Source organism: Triturus cristatus, chromosome 7 (genome assembly GCF_964204655.1).
Source record: "Triturus cristatus chromosome 7, aTriCri1.1, whole genome shotgun sequence".
In the NCBI taxonomy this organism is placed as follows: Eukaryota; Metazoa; Chordata; class Amphibia; order Caudata; family Salamandridae; genus Triturus; species Triturus cristatus.
Genome location: NC_140590.1, coordinates 431,772,546 through 431,794,643, shown reverse-complemented (window position 1 = coordinate 431,794,643; position 22,098 = coordinate 431,772,546). Strand labels below are relative to the sequence as shown.

General features: G+C 41.3%; 1 protein-coding gene across 2 annotated transcripts in view; it reads right to left on the bottom strand.

Moving 5' to 3' along the window:
- LOC146809876 (myosin-3-like) overlaps positions 1 to 22,098 on the bottom strand; it is a 290,498-nt gene that overhangs the window by 232,464 nt on the left and 35,936 nt on the right. For both annotated transcript variants that reach the window (XM_085616730.1, XM_085616731.1), the window contains 2 exons: positions 4,488 to 4,703; positions 4,260 to 4,403 (listed from right to left, as the gene is read on the bottom strand). In XM_085616730.1, the coding sequence (XP_085472856.1) occupies positions 4,260 to 4,403; positions 4,488 to 4,703 (360 nt within the window). The remainder of the gene's footprint in view (positions 1 to 4,259; positions 4,404 to 4,487; positions 4,704 to 22,098) is intronic.

Below are 22,098 nucleotides of genomic sequence, written 5' to 3'. Positions count from 1 at the left end.
AATTTTCGACAAAACAGGCGAAAGCAGACGCCAGCGGCGTCAGCCGGCAGCGAGGCAGAGGGCAGGCAAGGGGGCACACACAGCGGTTGGTGGCCGTGCGGCGCGGGGGTGTCCCCGCTTGCAGCATGTAAACAGATACATTTAATATTTGATTGAAGGAAAAGTATCTTTTCATGTAGAATTTAGCCTAATTTTGCTGTATCCAGAATGATAAACTAATGAAACCCAATTGTGTTTGTTCCAGCGACACCCAAGACAAAGAACCAAGCTGAAGGTTTAAGAAAAGGCCTTTACTGGATGCACTCAGAGAGAATTATTTTATGTCTCTGTTAGACTTGGCATTTTTGGCATGGTTTCCCCTGACTTTTTGCCTCTACCACCTGTATTTTTGATGCTGTGCTGGATTCCGTTTTTGCTGGCTTAGATGCTTTGGACACTTTGCCACTGCTGATCAGTGTCAAGTGTGCAAGTGCTCCTCGGGTAAATTGTTATTGAAATTGGTTGTCCCTGATTGGCATATTTGATTTACTGGTAAGTCCTTACTAAAGTGCACTGAGTGTGCCAGGGCCTGTAAATCAAATGCTACTAGTAGGCCCGCAGCACTGATTGTGCCACCCACAGCTGTAGCCCTGCAAATATAACTCAGACCTGCCATTTCAGAGTCTACATGCAGTTTCGAACTGGCATGTCAACCTGGCAAGTGCACCCACTTGCCAGACACTAATCTTCCCTTTTCTTACATGTAAGGCACCCGTCAGGTAGGCCCAAGGTACCCCAATGGGCAGGGTGCAGTGTATGTGAAAGGTAGGACAGGTACTGGTGTGTGTGACATGTCCTGATAGTGAAATACTGCCAATTTCGTGTTTCACTATTGAAAGGTTATCTGTTCCGTAGGATAGCATGGGAGATACTTTGTAATATTTTACAAGTATAACTTCCCATTGGGAATAGATAAAGAAATAAAGTCCAGGCTCTCTGAACTCAGAATATATGTATCTTTTAGTAAAGATGGTTTTTAAATTGTGTGTTGGAAAATGCCACTTTTAGAAAGTAGGATGGAAAGAACAAAAGGAGTGCCAATGCTGCATTGAAACTACACGAAAAACTTTTTAAGCAAGAACTGAATTAAACACGTCCATTGCTACCATTGATTAGGTTGATTTTAATCAAAAATATATTTTTTGCAAATTTTCTTATTATTTTGCACGGTAAAGTAGAGAAGTGATTAAAGCAATTCAATAATCAAAAATTCAAAAGCCACAGATTTTTACAAATATATACATTACATTACATTAACACATATAAATGACATCACCTCTAGCGTACCACAATCACTCGACGAACAACAACACTCAAAACACCACAGATATGTACAAAAAGTATTCAATAAACATTATAAAGCTCACAATATACAGTTGTATGTACAAAATGTATAAGGCCATCAACAACTAACATTTACAGTATTACTAAACATATATTTTAATTGTTCCGACAGATGATTAGCCAAGGGCGAAGACAAGTCAAGAAAGGGGGTCTACGCGTTTCGAATCCCTTCACCGGGGACTCTCTTCAGGACCAATATTTTTTGTTCAGGTATGGTAACTCATGGGCATGATTGTATTATCGTGCAAAAAGGCGTGTTGGAAATCACCAGCTGAGGCCTTTATTCCGCAATGGCGGCATTTGACTAACGGAATAAAGGCCTCAGCTGGTGATTTCCAACACGCCTTTTTGCACGATAATACAATCATGCCCATGAGTTACCATACCTGAACAAAAAATATTGGTCCTGAAGAGAGTCCCCGGTGAAGGGATTCGAAACGCGTAGACCCCCTTTCTTGACTTGTCTTCGCCCTTGGCTAATCATCTGTCGGAACAATTAAAATATATGTTTAGTAATACTGTAAATGTTAGTTGTTGATGGCCTTATACATTTTGTACATACAACTGTATATTGTGAGCTTTATAATGTTTATTGAATACTTTTTGTACATATCTGTGGTGTTTTGAGTGTTGTTGTTCGTCGAGTGATTGTGGTACGCTAGAGGTGATGTCATTTATATGTGTTAATGTAATGTAATGTATATATTTGTAAAAATCTGTGGCTTTTGAATTTTTGATTATTGAATTGCTTTAATCACTTCTCTACTTTACCGTGCAAAATAATAAGAAAATTTGCAAAAAATATATTTTTGATTAAAATCAACCTAATCAATGGTAGCAATGGACGTGTTTAATTCAGTTCTTGCTTAAAAAGTTTTTCGTGTAGTTTCAATGCAGCATTGGCACTCCTTTTGTTCTTTCCAGTTTATATGACTTGGCCTTGCTGCCAACGAGTCAAAACCCAAGTGTGTTTTGCTAACTTTTAGAAAGTAGGCATTTTCTTGCCTAACCATTCTGTGTGCCTCTGCCTGTTTGTGGATTGACTGTCTGGTTTTGGAGTGACGGGCTGGGGATGTGCATTCACTGTAGACAGCCACTGGGGGGGTTTGAGGTGTGCCTGGCCCTTCCTCGATGACTCAGAGCTGAGCCAAATAGACTGTGACCACATTAAGAGTAGTGGGAGGAGTTTTCCTTGCACCTGAATAGGCCCGTCTCCCTTGCACTATGCTGTCTCCACCTCCTGTGGTCATACTGCACAAGTGAGGACAGAACTGGTTTGGACTGGGCTCAGAGACCCTCGCACAAAGAAGAACAAAGACAAAATGGGGTGTAAGTAGTGGACCTTAAACCCCAGAACGTAAGATCACATCAAGAGGACCTTTGCCAAGGAACAAGAGCTGGAGAGCTGTGAGGAGGAGTACTGCCCCTTTTGCTGTGTGGAGTTGGCCTTCAGTTGCTGCTTCTGCCAAGGAAAGGACAAGACTGGAACTTTGCTGGGAAACCTGCATGAAGAATAATCTCTAAGGGCTTGTGTGTGCTGGCCTCCTGGTCTGGAGTCTCAGGGACACAAAGACTTCACCCCCAGCTCCCCATAACTCTATTGCTGAGAGTTCTGACCTGCCAGGAGGAGCCTATTCCAGTTTTGGGCCTCTGGAGGCTGTTCCTGCTGTTTGGAGCTGGAAAAAATCTTTAAAAAAGCAAGAAAAGCAATCTCCAATGCCGTCAGCGACACCCGACCTGCAATAAGGCCAGGGGCACTGTTCGTGAAGTGCACGATGCACCGCCCGGCCTGAAACACAGGTCCGACACCCTTCAACTCCTGACTCCACAAACTCGCCAAACTTTTCACCATCACTGGAACCGACGCCTCACTGCCGACGCAACCGACTTCACCTATCCTGGATTCGACATGTCGCCTCCTCGCAGACACGACGCCTTGCCTCCCCCATGGCAGCCAGGGAGCCTGCCTCGACCTCGGCACCGACGCCTCACCTCACATCCCCGACACCAGGCATGTTTATAACATCCCGACACCGGGCATCGTTATAAACTTCGTTATCCAGAGGTGCTGTTTGTTTGGGGGATCCGCATGACTTCTTGCCCAACGCTGTGCACCTCGCAGTTGACACTGTACTTTGGATTTATTGCTGGCCTGACGTCGTAATAGCCCCAGGTGGAGCTATTTGTTTTCTACAAGCTTTATTTTGGAAATAACTGTTTTTGAGTGCTATTTTACTACATATAAGTTGGATTTTTGTTGTTTTGGCCTTGTTGAATTTAGAAAAAGATACTTTATTTTTCTAAACTGGTGCACTGTCCATTTGTAGTGTTAGCACTGTATTACTGTGTGTTTTGAGTACAAATTGCCTTTGGGATAAAGAATGTCTGCTCGTGCCAAGCTGCCCAGGGGGTGAGCAGGGGTTATCAAAATTGTGTATTCCCCTTACCTTGACTAGAAGCAAGGATCCCTATTTGGACAAAGGTACCTACCTCTGCCAACTAGAGACCCCCAGTTCTAACAGTCTCCTTTATGCATTTGATTGATACTTTATTTAGCAGTTTAGTTATTTCATGTGCCGTTATATACCGTACTACGACCAGGGAGAGCAGCGTTGTGCTAGCTAAGCAAGGGAGATATTTAGGCTTTTCTAGATATGATTTTTCCACAGCTAGTCAGTAAAATGTGTGGTGCACATGGCTCTCACATACTAATATTGATAGTTTATTAATTGATTAGGTACAAGAAGGGACAATGTTTCTACTGAAGGGAATCCACATCAATTTTTTAAAAAATGGTACGCGTGGTAAATTTACTGAAATCTGGATCTTGGCCAGGTGCCCAATCAAAGGTGTGGCTTTCGCCTCAATAAACTTACATAGATCATCCAGGAAGCGTAGCGTTCCTTGAGATTGTAGAGGACAGCGGGTTCGTTCAGGTGTGTCAACATGACCATGTCTTCAACTTTGTCAAACTTCGGAGGGTTCATGGCGAAGATGTCATCATCAGTAACCGTTACAACCTTAAAAAGTAAAGAACATTTTGTAAATTGTTTGCAAAATTTGATATTCTTTCTCCTGTGACGAAAAACATGCTTCGCACTTACTTTCCCACTTTCGGTTTTCACTGTGACTTTCTTTCCTTCTCTGCTCTGGATAACGCCAGGAGCATAAAGATGTTCCTCTTCTGAGACGTAGCAGAATGTTTTGGCATCGAAGGGTTGGTTCTGTGCTTCATGGCGCTCTCTTTCTGTTTTCCGTAAATACGGAGCTGCTGCTCCAAAGATAATCATTTCTCTGTCTCCACTCATGATTGCTATTAGCTGAAAAAGCGAAAACAATATATAGTATCAGCAAATCGACTCGCATGTGAATCTTCAGTTACGGACAGTACAATGTCAAATATACTTCCATTGAGGCTAGTTTTTGTATTTTTTGTCAGACATTTTTGTTTGCTATCGGTAGGTGGTTTGAGGAATATTTTTCTCTCAAATATATTTTACATGTTATAATTTGTATTGTTTGTACGTTGCATCGTCCTACTTAATATTCAATGAATGAATGTAAAAATATTTTAATGTGGCCGTTGAATGTCTGCTTTTGTTATGCTATTTCACAACGTGATTGCGATCATCGCGACATCATCATGGATTTAAAAAATTTTTTTTTTTAAATGTTGACAAGAAAATGAAAAAAGTTTTGGCCTCTTGGGTGGCTCTGATTTAAAAAAAAAATTCTTTAAGTGTATTTTTCAGTATGTGAAATGTATTTGCTGATCACAAATTCGCCATAGTAAATGTGACAATGTTGTGCCGACTCAAAGAATTCTTACAAATAAAGCCAGTTAGTAATGTGTCTGATAAACATATACAAAATCAAAAAGTGAGTGGTATAATAATATAAATATAATATACAATATCCAATTAAAGACAGAAAATACAAAAATCTTAGAGGCTCACATGAAAAATGTACATTACAATTAAGAAATAGAATTTTAAAAAAGCCTTAGAAATTCACTGAAAGAAACAAAAGTTAGGGGGACATTATAGTTAGGAATTAGCATTTAAAAAACTTCAGAAATTTACTGACAAAAACAAAGGTTACAGGGACGTTATAGTTAGGCTGATATTTCACTTGTACAAAATCAGATAAATGTATCAGTTATATTTAGCTGAGCTAACTATAACTTGTGCCCCAGCAATGCAATGCTTATGACCTCACATATTACATCACTCATGTTATGTTATGTTATGTTATGTTATTTTATATTTATAGAGCGCACAGATGCCACAGCCAAGCGGTGTCCCGGCGCTACAAAGGACGAGCCACATAACATCCAACATATCAAACCAGCCGTAACCATTAAAACAAAGGAAACAAGAATGTTTTTACAGCTTTCCTAAAAAGGAGCAAGTCAGAGATAGATCGAATACTAACCGGCAATGTGTTCCAGAGGCTAGCTGCCAGAACACAGAATGAGCGACCGCCCATTCTGGCTTTTTTAAAACGGGGAACTTTAGCTAGGAATTGTCCCGTTGAACGTAGTGTTCTAGCAGGAGTATAGTATGAAATGGCCTGAGCTAGAATAGGAGGGGAAGCCAACTTCAGAATTTTAAAAGCCAGAGACAGTACTTTAAATTGTATCCTCTGCCTAACAGGCAACCAATGAAGATCGGAGATAGAACGCCTGACTGAACAAAACTTAGGCAAACCGATCAGCATTCGAGCAGCCGCATTTTGCACACGCTGAAGGCGTGTGAGCTCTGCTTGATTGGTGCCCAATAAAAGTGCACTGGCATAATCCAATCTGAAAAGAATCATGGCCTGCACTATGAGTTGCCTGGTGGTGGCGTCGAAAAATTTAAAAATAGGCCTGAGACATGGTCAGTGACATCACTCATGACATCACTCATGTCAGCCTAAATATAATGTTACCGTAACCTCTGTTTTTTGACTGAATATATATAGATAAATTAAGGTCAAAGTAACTCTATAGTTTGGTGAATTTCCCAGTGACAACATTAACATTTTGAACTGAATAAAAAAACAAAAATCCACCAGTTACACTTAGCAGAGCTAACTATAACTTGCACCCTGCCATGCACTGCTTATGACCTCACATATGACATTACTAATGATATGGTCCATGACATCATTTATGTCATCACTGATGACATCAACCAGTGAGTGTGCTGGTTTGTTTTATAGTTTACATAGTGGTGGATAAATACTATATTGCTTTTCTACCTAATTTTGTACAGCCTGCATCCAGCTAATTGGTGTAAGTGTTTACAAAATGCATGTGCTCCTAATGCACCATGGGTGTGTAGAGATATTGAACACATTATAAATCTTTGCATTGAAGAGTAAACTCTATGTGGAGGTGACAGTTGACTTGTGTTCATTATGTTCCACACAAGTTATTTGGTACTGCAGAAAAGGTTTCGAGGGCAAAGATTCTACGTACTAAGTATGGTAGGCAGTCATGAGTTATTTGACAGAATCGTCTCAGCATGACAGTTTCTACTTAACATAGAAGAGTGTGTACTAACCTATGTACATTGTGGTTGTTTTTCTTTAGAAGATGGGATATCTGTAAAGTTTTCACCACAGTATGAAGGGTGCAGGTAGTATAATCTTTAGCTCCTTCAGACCTTGGTTATTTTAAGTGAATAGTCACTCTTTGGACAAATCTTTCATAGATTGTGCACTGTGTTTAGTAGATCCACTTTAATACTCTGTGGTGTATTTTAGCCTAAGGGAGCCCTTCACCCAGGGTCTGGCATCATTTTTAGGGTGGGGGAACACACTCCCCAGGCCTATTTCAGCCAAAGGGACCCCATCCACAAGGGCCCGTTGTCATATGCAAGGGGAGGGGGGCACATGGCCACCCTTTCCGTGGCTATCTCGGCCCTAGGGATCCCATCCTCAAGGAGCCAAACTTGTTAAAGGTGGGTGACTTAGTGTCCACCCATGGCACCCCCTATACTTTTGTTGTGGGCCCCAGGGGGGGGGGGGGCAGTGGCCCCCACAGCTCCAGCAGGCTCCCCACATATCACATGAGCTAGCATTGCTCCCACCCGCAGGGAGCAGAGCAGCTCCCAATGCCGCTCCCTTTGGAAGGGAGTAATATAATGACCTGTTTTCCTGCCCCCTTCAAAAGTCTGCTTTCAGCGGGTGGGAAATTTTTCAAACCTCCCGCCAGCTGGTCACTGACTTGGTGTTTGCTGTGCAGGAGATTAAAAAATGCTCCAACCAAGCAAGGGCAAATGCAGGTTTCTCTGCCTGGGCCACTGTGGGCAGGGAAACCGCTATGTCCCAGGTGTGGGCTCCCTGGGACATAGCTACTGAGCTGGCCCAGGGTGACGGGGTCCCCGAGGCCATTAATGTCTGATGGAGGGGGAGACATGTGGCCCCTCACTTAAAGTAATCATCCCCGAGGGTGAGCTTCATGGGGCCTTTTGATGCTTGGGAAGGGGTGCTGCGAGGGCCACCTGCCCCATAAAGTACTTTTGTCCTTGGGGTGGGGTCTACAGGGACCTCTCAAGGCTTCGAAAGGGGGGTGGCGCTGCTCCCTCCCCTTATAAACAAATATTAGACCCTGGGGTGTGCTCCCATAGCTTCTGAAGGCTCGAGAGGGGGCCACACAGCACCCTCCCCTTCATTGATACAGCATCAGGCTCATAATTATTGAATGTGGCCCAGCCACCATTTTTTTTCCCGATCCTCCATGTTTCTTTTGGGATAGTGACATTTCTTACAATTTTTTTTTCTAGTTTGGCCCCCTAAGCGTTCCCTTTGGGGCCCCCTCACATGAGACAAAGGGGGTCAGTGTATCCCTATCCTGACACTTTATGCTATTTTTTCTTTATTTCAGGACAGGACAGGGGACGAAGTCCCTGAGTCCTGTATTGGCTACCAACAACATTTTTTGATGTTGCTGGTAGCCAACCAGAGTGCTCATTCATGGACCAAACAGAACCCAACCATTCAGATATACAATTACTTTTCAACCTTAATTTCTCAAGAACTACTGAATAGATTTACACTAAATCACAAAAAGCACAATCTGCAGAAAATGATCTAGCTTCCAGCCAAATTTGGTTCAGCAGTTTTTTGTTGTAACCCCTCTTAAGGAAGTCTACAGTAATGAATGGGGATCATGAGTTTTTAGACTCCCTTTTTTCTCTTCCCCCGCTTGATGGATCACCAGGAAGCTGAACAGTAGGTGGATGAACTTTATTCTTGGAAAGCTTTGTGAAGATCCTTCAAATGAAGCCAATGTTATTAGCAAACCAAAGAATGCTTTTTCTATCGAAAAGAAGACCTATCTATAACTAGCTAATCATCTTGTACTATATTATAGTTTTTTGGTGAGTACATCTGTTTTAGTCACTTCTTTCTTGGATATTTTATTTCGTTGTGACTCATATCCTTCTGGATCCAAATGTTTGCCCTGGCTGTGTGTTGTTTTCTTGTGATCCTTCATCTTCTAATATATATATATATACATATATATATATATATATATATATATATATATATATATATATATATATATATATATATATATTACCTATTGGCGGTCGCCAGTAGGTAGTTATAGTTAGGACCTATTCTCCATAGGAAAATCATAACATTCTTTTCCCAATAACTTTGGCGTCGGTTGACGAATCTTCGCAACATTTTCAAAACTCGTGGGGCGCTCTGGTCAGCTCCTATCTTAAAAGTTTTGGGGTGATTCGACAAGCGGGGGCTGGGAAAAAAGGGGGGTCCCAAAACGTGTTTTCTCCATGTTAATTCCCATAGGAAACTTTAGACACGGCTACAGCCCGAACTGCTGAACGGAATTACACCAAATTTGACGAAAAGGTAGCCCTTGGTTAAGAAAGATCCCTTTTTGTTAAATGGTATACATCCATTCAGTAGTTCATGAGAAATTAGAAAAAGAAAAAGTTTCAATATCTGGGTGGAGCCTAACGACACATCTCCTCGTGAGATCTGATTGGCAGTCAGCACTTCATTCTGGAATTGCTGGCAGCCATCTTGGGAAAAATATACATGATAGTACCCCATTGAAATGCACTGTAGTGAATCGAAGATTTTGAGGGTTACCAAAAGGAGAACTATAAAGGGTGATAACAGACTTTAGTTACATTAGAATTCATTTGTTGATGGTACCATACTAATTTCAGGAATTGTGGTGTGTTCTAAGGTGATTTTACCCTGTGAAAAACCTTCTGCTGGGATATCATGAATCATGTTTGAGAGAAAATTGAAGCTAACATGAGAGCATATTTTCTGTAAATTCACATTATCTTTCTCAGCCATGTGAGAATGAAGTCTGTCATTCTCAGTAAATCATGTACATCCAACAAGAGCAGAGACTTGTCAGTTGATTCCTTCGTGTTCTACTGCAGCTTCCCAGAGTTTTCTAAAGAACAACTAGAGCGCTAACAGCCTTACTTTTGACAAAAGTATGGTACACCTGAAGCCATCTTGATTGGAATAAACTGGTAACACTTAAAACATTTAATTTAAAAAGGAACAAAATGATGGTGTTCATTTTGTCATAGAAATTATGGTTAGTGCTGAAGAAAGAAAAATTAGGACATGTTTCAAGTGTGATCTCAAATATCTTCCTGTTATATTTCAACAGGAGCAGCCTGTCAGTTGATGCCTTTGTGTTCTCCTGCAGCTTCCCAGTGTGTTCTAAAGAACAACTAGAGCGCTAACAGCCTTACTTATGACAAAAGTATGGCACACCTGAAGCCATCTTGATTGGAATAAACTGGTAACTCTTAAAACATTTAATTTAAAAAGGAACAAAATGAGGGGGTTCATTTTGTCATAGAAATTATGGTTAGTGCTGTAGAAAGAAAAATTAGGACATGTTTTAAGTGAGATCTCAAATATCTTCCTGTTATATTTCAACTGGAGCAGCCTGTCAGTTGATGCCTTTGTGTTCTACTGCAGCTTCCCAGAGTGTTCTAAAGAGCAACTAGAGCACTAACAGCCTTACTTATGACAAATGTATTGCACACCTGAAGCCATCTTAATTGGAATAAACTGGTAACACTTAAAACATTTACTTTAAAAAGGAACAAAATGAGGGGGTTCATTTTGTCATAGACATTATGGTTAGTGCTGTGGAAAGAAAAATTAGGACATGTTTCAAGTGTGATCTCAAATATCTTCCTGTTATAATTCAACAGGAGCAGCCTGTCAGTTGATGCCTTTGTGTTCTACTGCAGCTTCCCAGAGTGTTCTAAAGAAAAACTAGAGTGCTAACAGTCTTACTTATGACAAAATTATGGCACACCTGAAGCCATCTTGATTGGAATAAACTGGTAACTCTTAAAACATTTAATTTAAAAAGGAACAAAATGAGGGGACTCATTTTGTCATAGAAATTATGGTTAGTGCTGTAGAAAGAAAAATTAGGACATGTTTTAAGTGCGATCTCAAATATCTTCCTGTTATATTTCAACAGGAGCAGCCTATCAGTTAATGCCTTTGTGTTCCACTGCAGCTTCCCAGAGTGTTCTAAAAAACAACTAGAGAGCTAACAGTCTTACTTATGACACAATTATGGCACACCTGAAGCCATCTTGATTGGAATAAACTGGTAACACTTAAAACATTTAATTTTAAAAGAAACAAAATGAGGGGGTTCATTTTGCCATAGAAATTATTGTTGGTGCTGTAGAAAGAAAAATTAGGACATGTTTTAAGTGAGATCTCGAATATCTTCCTGTTATATTTCAACAGGAGCAGCCTGTCAGTTGATGCCTTTGTCTTCTACTGCAGCTTCCCAGAGTGTTCTAAAGAAAAACTAGAGTGCTAACAGTCTTACTTATGACAAAATTATGGCACACCTGAAGCCATCTTGATTGGAATAAACTGGTAACACTTAAAACATTTAATTTAAAAAGGAACATTTGAGAATGAAGTCTGTCATTCTCAGTAAATCATGTACATCCAACAAGAGCAGAGACTTGTCAGTTGATTCCTTCGTGTTCTACTGCAGCTTCCCAGAGTTTTCTAAAGAACAACTAGAGCGCTAACAGCCTTACTTTTGACAAAAGTATGGTACACCTGAAGCCATCTTGATTGGAATAAACTGGTAACACTTAAAACATTTAATTTAAAAAGGAACAAAATGATGGTGTTCATTTTGTCATAGAAATTATGGTTAGTGCTGAAGAAAGAAAAATTAGGACATGTTTCAAGTGTGATCTCAAATATCTTCCTGTTATATTTCAACAGGAGCAGCCTGTCAGTTGATGCCTTTGTGTTCTCCTGCAGCTTCCCAGAGTGTTCTAAAGAACAACTAGAGCGCTAACAGCCTTACTTATGACAAACGTATGGCACACCTGAAGCCATCTTGATTGGAATAAACTGGTAACTCTTAAAACATTTAATTTAAAAAGGAACAAAATGAGGGGGTTCATTTTGTCATAGAAATTATGGTTAGTGCTGTAGAAAGAAAAATTAGGACATGTTTTAAGTGAGATCTCAAATATCTTCCTGTTATATTTCAACTGGAGCAGCCTGTCAGTTGATGCCTTTGTGTTCTACTGCAGCTTCCCAGAGTGTTCTAAAGAACAACTAGAGCACTAACAGCCTTACTTATGACAAATGTATGGCACAACTGAAGCCATCTTAATTGGAATAAACTGGTAACACTTAAAACATTTACTTTAAAAAGGAACAAAATGAGGGGGTTCATTTTGTCATAGATATTATGGTTAGTGCTGTAGAAAGAAAAATTAGGACATGTTTCAAGTGTGATCTCAAATATCTTCCTGTTATATTTCAACAGGAGCAGCCTGTCAGTTGATGCCTTTGTGTTCTACTGCAGCTTCCCAGAGTGTTCTAAAGAAAAACTAGAGTGCTAACAGTCTTACTTATGACAAAATTATGGCACACCTGAAGCCATCTTGATTGGAATAAACTGGTAACTCTTAAAACATTTAATTTAAAAAGGAACAAAATGAGGGGACTCATTTTGTCATAGAAATTATGGTTAGTGCTGTAGAAAGAAAAATTAGGACATGTTTTAAGTGCGATCTCAAATATCTTCCTGTTATATTTCAACAGGAGCAGCCTATCAGTTAATGCCTTTGTGTTCCACTGCAGCTTCCCAGAGTGTTCTAAAAAACAACTAGAGAGCTAACAGTCTTACTTATGACACAATTATGGCACACCTGAAGCCATCTTGATTGGAATAAACTGGTAACACTTAAAACATTTAATTTTAAAAGAAACAAAATGAGGGGGTTCATTTTGCCATAGAAATTATTGTTAGTGCTGTAGAAAGAAAAATTAGGACATGTTTTAAGTGAGATCTCGAATATCTTCCTGTTATATTTCAACAGGAGCAGCCTGTCAGTTGATGCCTTTGTGTTCTACTGCAGCTTCCCAGAGTGTTCTAAGGAACGACTAGAGAGCTAACAGTCTTACTTATGACAAAATTATGGCACACCTGAAGCCATCTTGATTGGAATAGACTGGTAAGACTTAAAACATTTAATTTAAAAAGGAACAAAATTAGGGGGTTCATTTTGCCATAGAAATTATGGTTAGTGCTACATGAAAGCAAATGTTGGGCATGTTTTAAGTGAGATCTCCAATCCTCTTCTATTTCATTAGAAACTTCTGACATGCAGACTGAAACAATCACTTTCAATACCAGCAGTAGACTTCCAGTTAACTCCCTGGTGAGCAGTAGCTTTACTACAGTGATCTAATGAGCAACTAGACTGCTAACAATCTGAATTTATGGCAAATGTGTGACACATCTGAATGCCTTCTTGATGGAATCCAAGTAAAAAACTGAAAGCATTTCCTACTGAGGAGGCTGCAGTAAATGAGGAAATTAGGAAACTTTATAACAAATAAGTCTCCCAAGATGGCCACCAAAGAAAAAAGAACTCAAATGTAGCACAAATATCACCCAGATTTAGCCCACATATAGCTCAATGACAGAAGTGTGCAAAACACTTTTTATTTTTAGTTTTTCTGCAGTTTTATATAGTGCAGACTGGTCAGGTATTGGAGCGATAAATCTTACTTGGACCCCTTATTTTGCACGAAGTACATGAGATTGATCTTGTGAAACATTGAACTTTAGGATTCTGTTAACCTGAAGTTGCTCTGAACCGGGCTTTGAAACACCCGTTTTTACCTACTGGTTTTAATTAATTCTCACTCTATTGTATTAGGAAAGGGGATTTACTATTTTTATGTACACTTTTATGATCTATGTTTCTAAATCAGATCGAATAAAGTTTAATGAATTCTATGGCAGGACGGAGGCGAGGATTATGCATATCTTTCCTCACTTTATTTGCATAGCAGTTCAAAGAAAACGTAACACAACAATCATTAAACAAAAGACTACACAACCCATGAACCATTAGGGGGGTAGTCTCCAAGGCAACTATAGTCCAATCATATCACAGTCCATCGTATATAATATCGTGACGTCCCTTCCGCTTCCTCTTTCTTCACTGCTCGTCAGTTAAGTGCATTCCTTACATTCTTGGCTTAATCGGACGTTGTTGCTGTTTGTATAGCGGTTTCTTGTGCACGTTATTAGCACTATTGCCTTGGTATTGTTTCATATTCCCTGCGCAGCAGGCTCTTGCCTGAGAGTGTTCTCCCCCTCGCAGTTTCTCCCATTGTGCGCTCTGCGCGTGGTGAGATCCTTTCAGGCGCGTCTGAGCGAGGCAGCTCCGTCAAACGCTCCCGCTGGTCTTTACGCATGTTTGGGAATCCGGTCACTCCTTTAGTGTCCGTTTTATTCCCGACCAACCTATGCCTACGCGGTGATTTCCCCACACGGCCACGTTAGTGACCAGCACCACCTGGTGGTGGTAATTGGTATTGCGCCTCAGACTATTCTTATAACCGCTTCGGTGAAAGCACAGCTGTTGAAGCACCGGCGAGGGGGCTGCCTTAAGGATTTTAAGGGCATTTGTTCTGTGCTCCCACCCTCTGCTATCATGTCTTCTCCAGAAGACCATTTTTACTCCTCCTACCAGGAAGTGGAGGAGCAATGGCCCCCCCAACTTCTCCCTCCAGCAGTGGACCAAGCCCTCTCTCTGGCTATTTCTAGGGAGCTGGCTCGTCTTAGGGATCAGGTTGATAAGCTGGCGAAAAGGATCCCTGGGGTGTTCAGTGACCCAGATCTGGTGGTGGCGGGTCCCAGTAGCTCCCAGATGGGGAATAAAAGAGCCATTAAGCATAACGCGGGGCACTTGGAAGGATTTGATAAACTTACGGAGACCTTCCTCAAGAATGCGTGAACACTAAAACATGCACCCTGCCGGGAGCAGGAGGAGTCCGGAGAAAATTGTGACGCTGTCACCACTATTGTAGACCCCGATGGCGGGTTTTCCTTAGAGGGAGAGGGTGTATCAGAGGACGATTTCTCTTCCGATGAGGATAAGGACTCGGGGCGTCCCTGGCATCCAGAGTCCCACTCCTCTCAGTCCCGGGTTGGGGACGGGGTCCACTTGGACATGATCGAGCCTACCCAAATTTACTATCCTAGGTCGGCGGAGTGGACCCCTGACACCAAAGTGGCAGAGTATGTGGTGGGGAAAATCCATCAACCCCTTGAAAGGGAGGTCAGGAATAGGATGAGGGGAGAATGCCCCAGGCCCTAACTGAAGGGGAAGGTGGCACACATGCCTGAAATTGATGAGACACTATGTACCTTTTTCTCCAAGTATATGAGGGATCCCAAGAAAGGAATTGATAGGTCTTGGACGTGGTAGGGCCCTTGACCCAAATTATTCAATTGGTGGAGCGTTCAAAAGAGTCAGGATCCCCTTTGTCCACGGATATTGTGGTTGGTTGGGCGCACTACCCTAAACCCTAAAACACTACCCCCAGCATGACACCCTACACTACCCAAACATAACTGCACTACCCGAAAACCCTAAAACACTACCACCAGCACGACTCCCTACACTAACCAAACACCACTGCACTACCCTAAACCCTAAATCTACCCCCAGCACAACCCCCTACACGACACAAACACCACTGCACTCCCCTAAACCCTAAAACACTACCCCCAGCACGACCCCTTCACTACACAAACACCACTGCACTGCCTTAAGCCCTAAAACACTACCCCAGCAGGACGCCCTACACTACACAAACACCATTGCACTACCCTAAACACTAAAACACTATCCCAGCACGACCCCCTTCACTACCTAAACACAACTGCACTACCCTAAACTCTAAAACACTACCCCCAGCACAACCCCCTTCACTACCCAAACACCACTGCACGACCCTAAACCCTAAAACACGACTCCCTACACTACACAAACACCACTGCACTACCCTAAACCCTAAAACACTAGAACCCAGCACGACCCCATACAGTACACAAACACCACTGTACTACGCTAAACCCTACAACACTACCCCCTACACTACACAAACACCACTGCACTACCCTAAATGCTAAAGCACTACCAGCACTACCCCCTACACTACACAAACACCACTGCACTACCCTAAACCCTAAAACACTAGAACCCAGAACGACCCCATACAGTACACAAACACCACTGTACTACCCTAAACCCTACAACACTACCCCCTACACTACACAAACACCACTGCACTACTCTAAACCCTAAAACACTATCCCAGCACTACCCCTACACTACCCAAATACCACTGCACTACTATAAACCCTAAAACACTACCCCCTGCACAACCCCCTACACTACGCAAACACCACTGCACTACCCTAAACCCTAAAAAACTGCCCCAGCACGACTCCCTACACTACTCAAACACCACTGCACTACCCTAAACCCTAAATCTACCCCCAGCATGACCCCCTACACTACCCAAACACCACTGCACTACTCTAAACCCTAAAACACTACCCCCAGCACAACCCCCTACACTACACAAACACCACTGCACTACCCTAAACCCTAAAACACTACCACCAGCATGACTCCCTACACTACTCAAACACCACTGCACTACCCTAAACCCTAAAACACTACCCCAGTACGACCCCTACACTACCCAAACACCACTGCACTACCTAAACCCTAAAAAATAAAACCCCAGCCCATGCTCAATCCTCCTTACCTCTCACTCCTTGTGGTTCCTCTCTCCTCGTGGTTCCTGCTTCACGTCGTCTCTGAGGGGCGGTGCACGTTGTTGTGAGGAAACGGAACAACCTCTGTTTCCTTACAACAACGTGGACGGTCTACATGTTTTTTAGAACGCATGGTCATTTACCATACATACCTTTACAACAAAATTTGGAGTAAAGGCATGGGTGGTAAATGACCATGCGTTCTAAAAAAATGTGTAGTAATGACTTCGCGATGTACAACGCATGCGTGGCAATGCATGCATTGTAATGGTATCGCGAAGTAAAAAAAGTCGTTGTAACGGCTGTTTACCGATCGAAGCTGGCCCCTGTTCTTCAGTGAGACGTTTATTTGATTAATTAGGAGGAAGGAATGTGTTTTTTTACTGAAAAGTGCATTCTCAGCTGTTGTATTGTGAAAGTGTCCGCGTGGCCTGGTTTCACTTCCAGTGAGAAAGTGGAAGAGTCTGTTTGGATCTAAAGGAGTTCTGTTGTTGGACGGGGCCGGCGCGACACGTCATCAGAAAACATAGCTAATGGAAATCGTCCTCCCTGAAGTGTTCAGCAGTGCCATGAGAGGTCAACGAGTTGCGTCCCACCGCAGTATGACCGTACCGTGTGACCCATGTGTTGCCTCCAGGGTACGGGAGGCAGAAGCGGCATCGCAGGTCCTCTTGAAGACCGTTGTATCACTAATTCTACATTCTGGTACTAGGGCATTTTAACTTTGGTGTTCCTGCCAGATACAAAGAGAAGATCCTGTGTTATACAGTGCCCTCGTTACCTTTTTTGTGGGTTGTGGTGCTTGTCACCTCGCTGCCCCGCCGGTGCACATGACTGGGTACCCCACCTCATGTGCTATATGCAGGGCCTCTGCCCTCGGATCACTGGTTTTGGTTTCTGGAGTGGCAACATAAACAGTTGCTCCCAAAGGACTAGCCTGATCACTTAGGTGAATATCCCCTGCACCAGCATTCCACAGAAATTCTTTCCTACCTCTCCCACATCGACGAGAACGTCATAATAGCACGGCTCCACTGGCGACACCGTATGACGACATCGGAGCCATAAGAGGACCTCGTCGGCGTGTTGACGTCAGTTCCACCCATATTTTCTGTTCCACCGAGGCAAACAGGCGGACCGAGACATTTTCACATGTATACATAGTATAATAAATATACATATATATTCACTGAAAAAAACCATAGGTTTCAGGCACGTTATATTTAGAAATTAGCATTTAAAAAACCTTAGAAATTCACTGAAAAAACCATAGGTTTCTGGGGCGTTAAATTTAGTTGGACATTTCACTCGTACAAAACCATAGAAATTCCCCCGTTATAGTTATTTCAGCTAACTATAACTCATGCCCCTGCAATGCACTGCTGATGAGGTCACAAATTACATCACTCATGACATGGTCAGTGACATCACTCATGACTTCACTGATGATATCTCAAATGACATCATCCAGTGAATGTGTGTTTTTCTGAAAATTAAATATGTTTTATATGTGTATCTCGATGGAAGAATAAATGGGTATATAAGTGTCTAAATGGATGATTTTTTTTGTAAAATTGATTGTATAACTGACTGATTAAGTGTATCTTAGTGAACACATGGGTTAGTGAGCAATGTTTAAATATGTAAATATCTGTATCAGTCTCTCACTTTATGTATAAGTGGCTGCATGGGTTGGTGAGTAGCTACATGAGTGTCTATATGGGTTATTAGTTGGTTTTTTGAGTATCAGTATGAGTGTCTGAGTGTCTGTATGGTTTGGTGGGGGGTATTACTTAGTGCATAGATGCATAAAAGTGTGACTCGCTGTTTGTATGTGTTGAAGACAGCATGTGTGCAGTACTGTATAGGTGGATGAATGTGTGTATGGGTGTGTTAGTGAGTGAATGATTGTCTCAATAGTGTCTTTATGAGTAACTACATATGTTTTAAACTAGTATATGTGAGTATTGGTGTATATAAGTGAGTATATGTGAGAGTGAGAGATTGGAAGAGTTCCTGTACAAATAAGTAGGTGTTTCTATAAGTGATTGTTACTCTCTAGCAAGTATGTGTACGTTTCTGTAGAAGTAAGTGTGGTAGTGTGTGTATAACTGTATGTGCAAGTAAATGGATGTTTAATACTTTGTTTGCATGTGTGACTATGTGTGTGAGTAACTCTATGGATGAGTGGCGGTGTATAGCAGGATGTATAGGTGTATGAGTACATATGATGAGTGAGTACATGTATGGGGACTGTTGGTGTATGAGAGGATGTATGTATAGATCTTGGAATTACTGAATAGGTGTGTTGTAACTGGTATTGGTATGTCCATTGTTTTGAAAATGTTAGTTTGTATTTTTGAGTGTGTGTATCAAAGGTTATATTAGGGTGAGAGGAGGTCTGCCACTCCATCACAAGGATGATGTCATCAGTGATGTCATCAGTGACGTCATTTGAAATGTCATCAGTGATGTCATGAGTGATGTCACTGACCATGTTATGAGTGATGTAATATGTGACGTCATCAGCAGTGCATTGCGGGCGCGCGAGTTATAGTTAGCTGAACTAACTATAACGGGGGAATTTCTATGGTTTTGTACGAGTGAAATGTCCAACTAACTATAACGCCCCTGAAACCTTTGTTTTTTTCAGTGAATATATATATAGATATATATATATAACTATAATATATATATATATATATATATATATATATATATATATATTATCTACTGGCGGTCGCCAGTAGATAGTTATAGTTAGGACCGTGTTTCCATAGGAAATCTCAAAATTCTATTTTGAATAACTTTGGCGCCGGTTGACGAATCCTCGCGAAATTTTCAAAACTAATGGGCCGCTCCATTCAGCTCCTACCCTGAAAGTCTCGGGGTGATTTGTCAAGCGGGGGCCGAGAAAAAAGGGGGGTCCCAAAACGCGTTTTCCCCATGCATTTTTCCATAGGACCTTTAGACAGAGCTACAGCCCGAACGGCTGAACACAATTACTTGAAATTTGGCAGAGAGGTAGCCATAAGGTCAAGGAAGTGCCTTTCGCAGGTCTGGTGTAAATCTGTTCAGTATTTCCTGAGAAATTAGCATTTAAAAGCATATCAATATCTATACGCGCGCACCGTGCGCGCTGGGTGCGCGCACCCTGCCGTGCGCGAGCGCAATTCTGATTGGCTGTTAGTTGTCGGTAAACATTCGAATCGGTCGAAATCAGGAAGTGTCGGCCGCCATTTTGTCTCTCGCAGTCTGAGGGGGTGAAAATCAAAGGTGGAGAACGTGAAAATGGGCCAGAGTGTACAGTTCCTGACCCCCTAGCCTTGGTCAGGGGGTCACAGAAGGACCCCCAAGGGGAAAAAAAACTTTTTTTGTTTTTAAAATCGCGATGGGCGCTCCCAGCGCGCACTGAGAACCGAGTGCCCACAGAGTGCGCACGGTGCGTGAAGCGCACCTTGCGTGCACGGTTCGCAGTGCGCGCTGGGGGCGCGCACCTCGCGATTTTTTTTAAAAAAAAAATTGCTTTTTTTTCCCTTGGTGGACGGTGTAAAACCTGAAAAAACAAAACAAAAAAAAAACCCATAACTTAGCATTTAAAAAACCGTACAAATTCACTTAAAAAACCATAGGTTTCACACACGTTATAGTTAGGAATTAGCATTTAAAAAACCTTGCAAATTCACTTAAAAAACCATAGGTTTCACACAGGTTATAGTTAGGTGGACATTTCACTCGTAAAAAACCAATGAAATTCCCCCGTTATAGTTAGTGCAGGCAACTATAACTCACGCGACCGCAATCCTCTGCTGATGACGTCAGATATTACATCACTGATGACATATGTGTCTTTCTGAAAAATAAATATTTGTAATATATGTATAGCTAAAGATTAATGGAAGAAGACATGGGTAAATAAGTGTCTAAATACAGTGATGTAATATCTGACGTCATCAGCAGAGGATTGCGGTCGCGTGAGTTATAGTTGCCTGCACTAACTATAACGGGGGAATTTCATTGGTTTTTTACGAGTGAAATGTCCACCTAACTATAACCTGTGTGAAACCTATGGTTTTTTAAGTGAATATATATATATATATATATATATAAAGGATCATGATGCCTGGTAAGGACTTGAGATTAACCGGAATTATGCACTGAGCTAATATCCTACCGGGAGTACTGTAAGAAATAAATTACTATTCCAAGGATGTGATAAAACAGCAATCAATCCGATTTATAACACACACTGAGTGTGAACACAGTAATCTACATATTCCCGACTAATCGAATTAACCTAATAAACATTGTACGCCAATAATCACAATATACGGATACGGCAACCTCCCTTGTTGAAACAATGTAAATATATCCATAAAGAAAGAACTTAACATGCTGAAAAACGGTATAAGGAACAAAAACTACATCTCCCATAATTCCTCCTAAATGGTCAATATGGGTAGAACTATAAATACAGAACACTGAAAATGGACTCACACACCGTGAGCAAGACCGATTGTGGTTGAAACGCGTTGGTGGTGGATGTTGGTGATTATTTGCACGATAATAAATTTCCTGAAATCCTCAAAACGTACAACTTCCTTGGTGTGCAGTGCTTCCTTCTCGAGGGAAATTGGTGTAAAATTGATTACGAGGACTGGCCCGTTCTCGGCACTAGCACCCGCTATCAGAAAGAGCGCTCTCCTTTTGGGCCATTTGGCGAATCTATATATATATATATATATATATATATATATATATATATATATATATATATATATATATATATATATAAAGGATCATGATGCCTTGTAAGGACTTGAGATTTTTTGGTTTACGTGCTATATCGAAGACGTTTCGGCTGAAAACAGCCTTGTTCGCCGATAAGGAGGCACCATGTTCTTTCAATATTTACAGAGTGAAACTGTCATGTGTGCAATAAAAAGCGAAAACAGACGTTATCTTCTCGCTGAATACCTGGCAATTCACATATGCAACAATCTGTATTATAGATATAACCATATTAAATAAACTGTAATTAAACTGTCCTTATACAGAATAAGGGTAAAATCAGTTACAATAAAAATTATAAAAATTATTCATGCAATGATTTATACATATTTGCATGTAATGGTAAAAAACATGTTCTTGCATTTGATAAATAAAGTGCATAAGATAGCAGGATATGTCCTAAACTGAATATAATTATTAAATTAATGTTAGTCAATATTTAGGAACCATCCTAAAACAGTCAGCACACAAGTAAAATAACATACATAAATGTATATAATATTTCATACTGGATGTTTGTGATTGCCAAAAATATTTTTTTCTTTTGCCAATATCTTTAGCGCTGATTGACGAATCTTGGTGAACCTTTCAAAACAAATGGGGTGCTCCGGTCAGCTCCTTTCCTGAAAGTTTCGGGGTGATTCCTCAAGCGGGGGCCAAGAAAAAAGGGGGGTCCCAAAATGCATTTTCTCCATGTTAATTTCCATGGGAAGCTTTAGTCGCAGCTACAGCCTGAACTGCTGAACTGAATTACACCAAATTTGGCAGAGGAGTTGCTC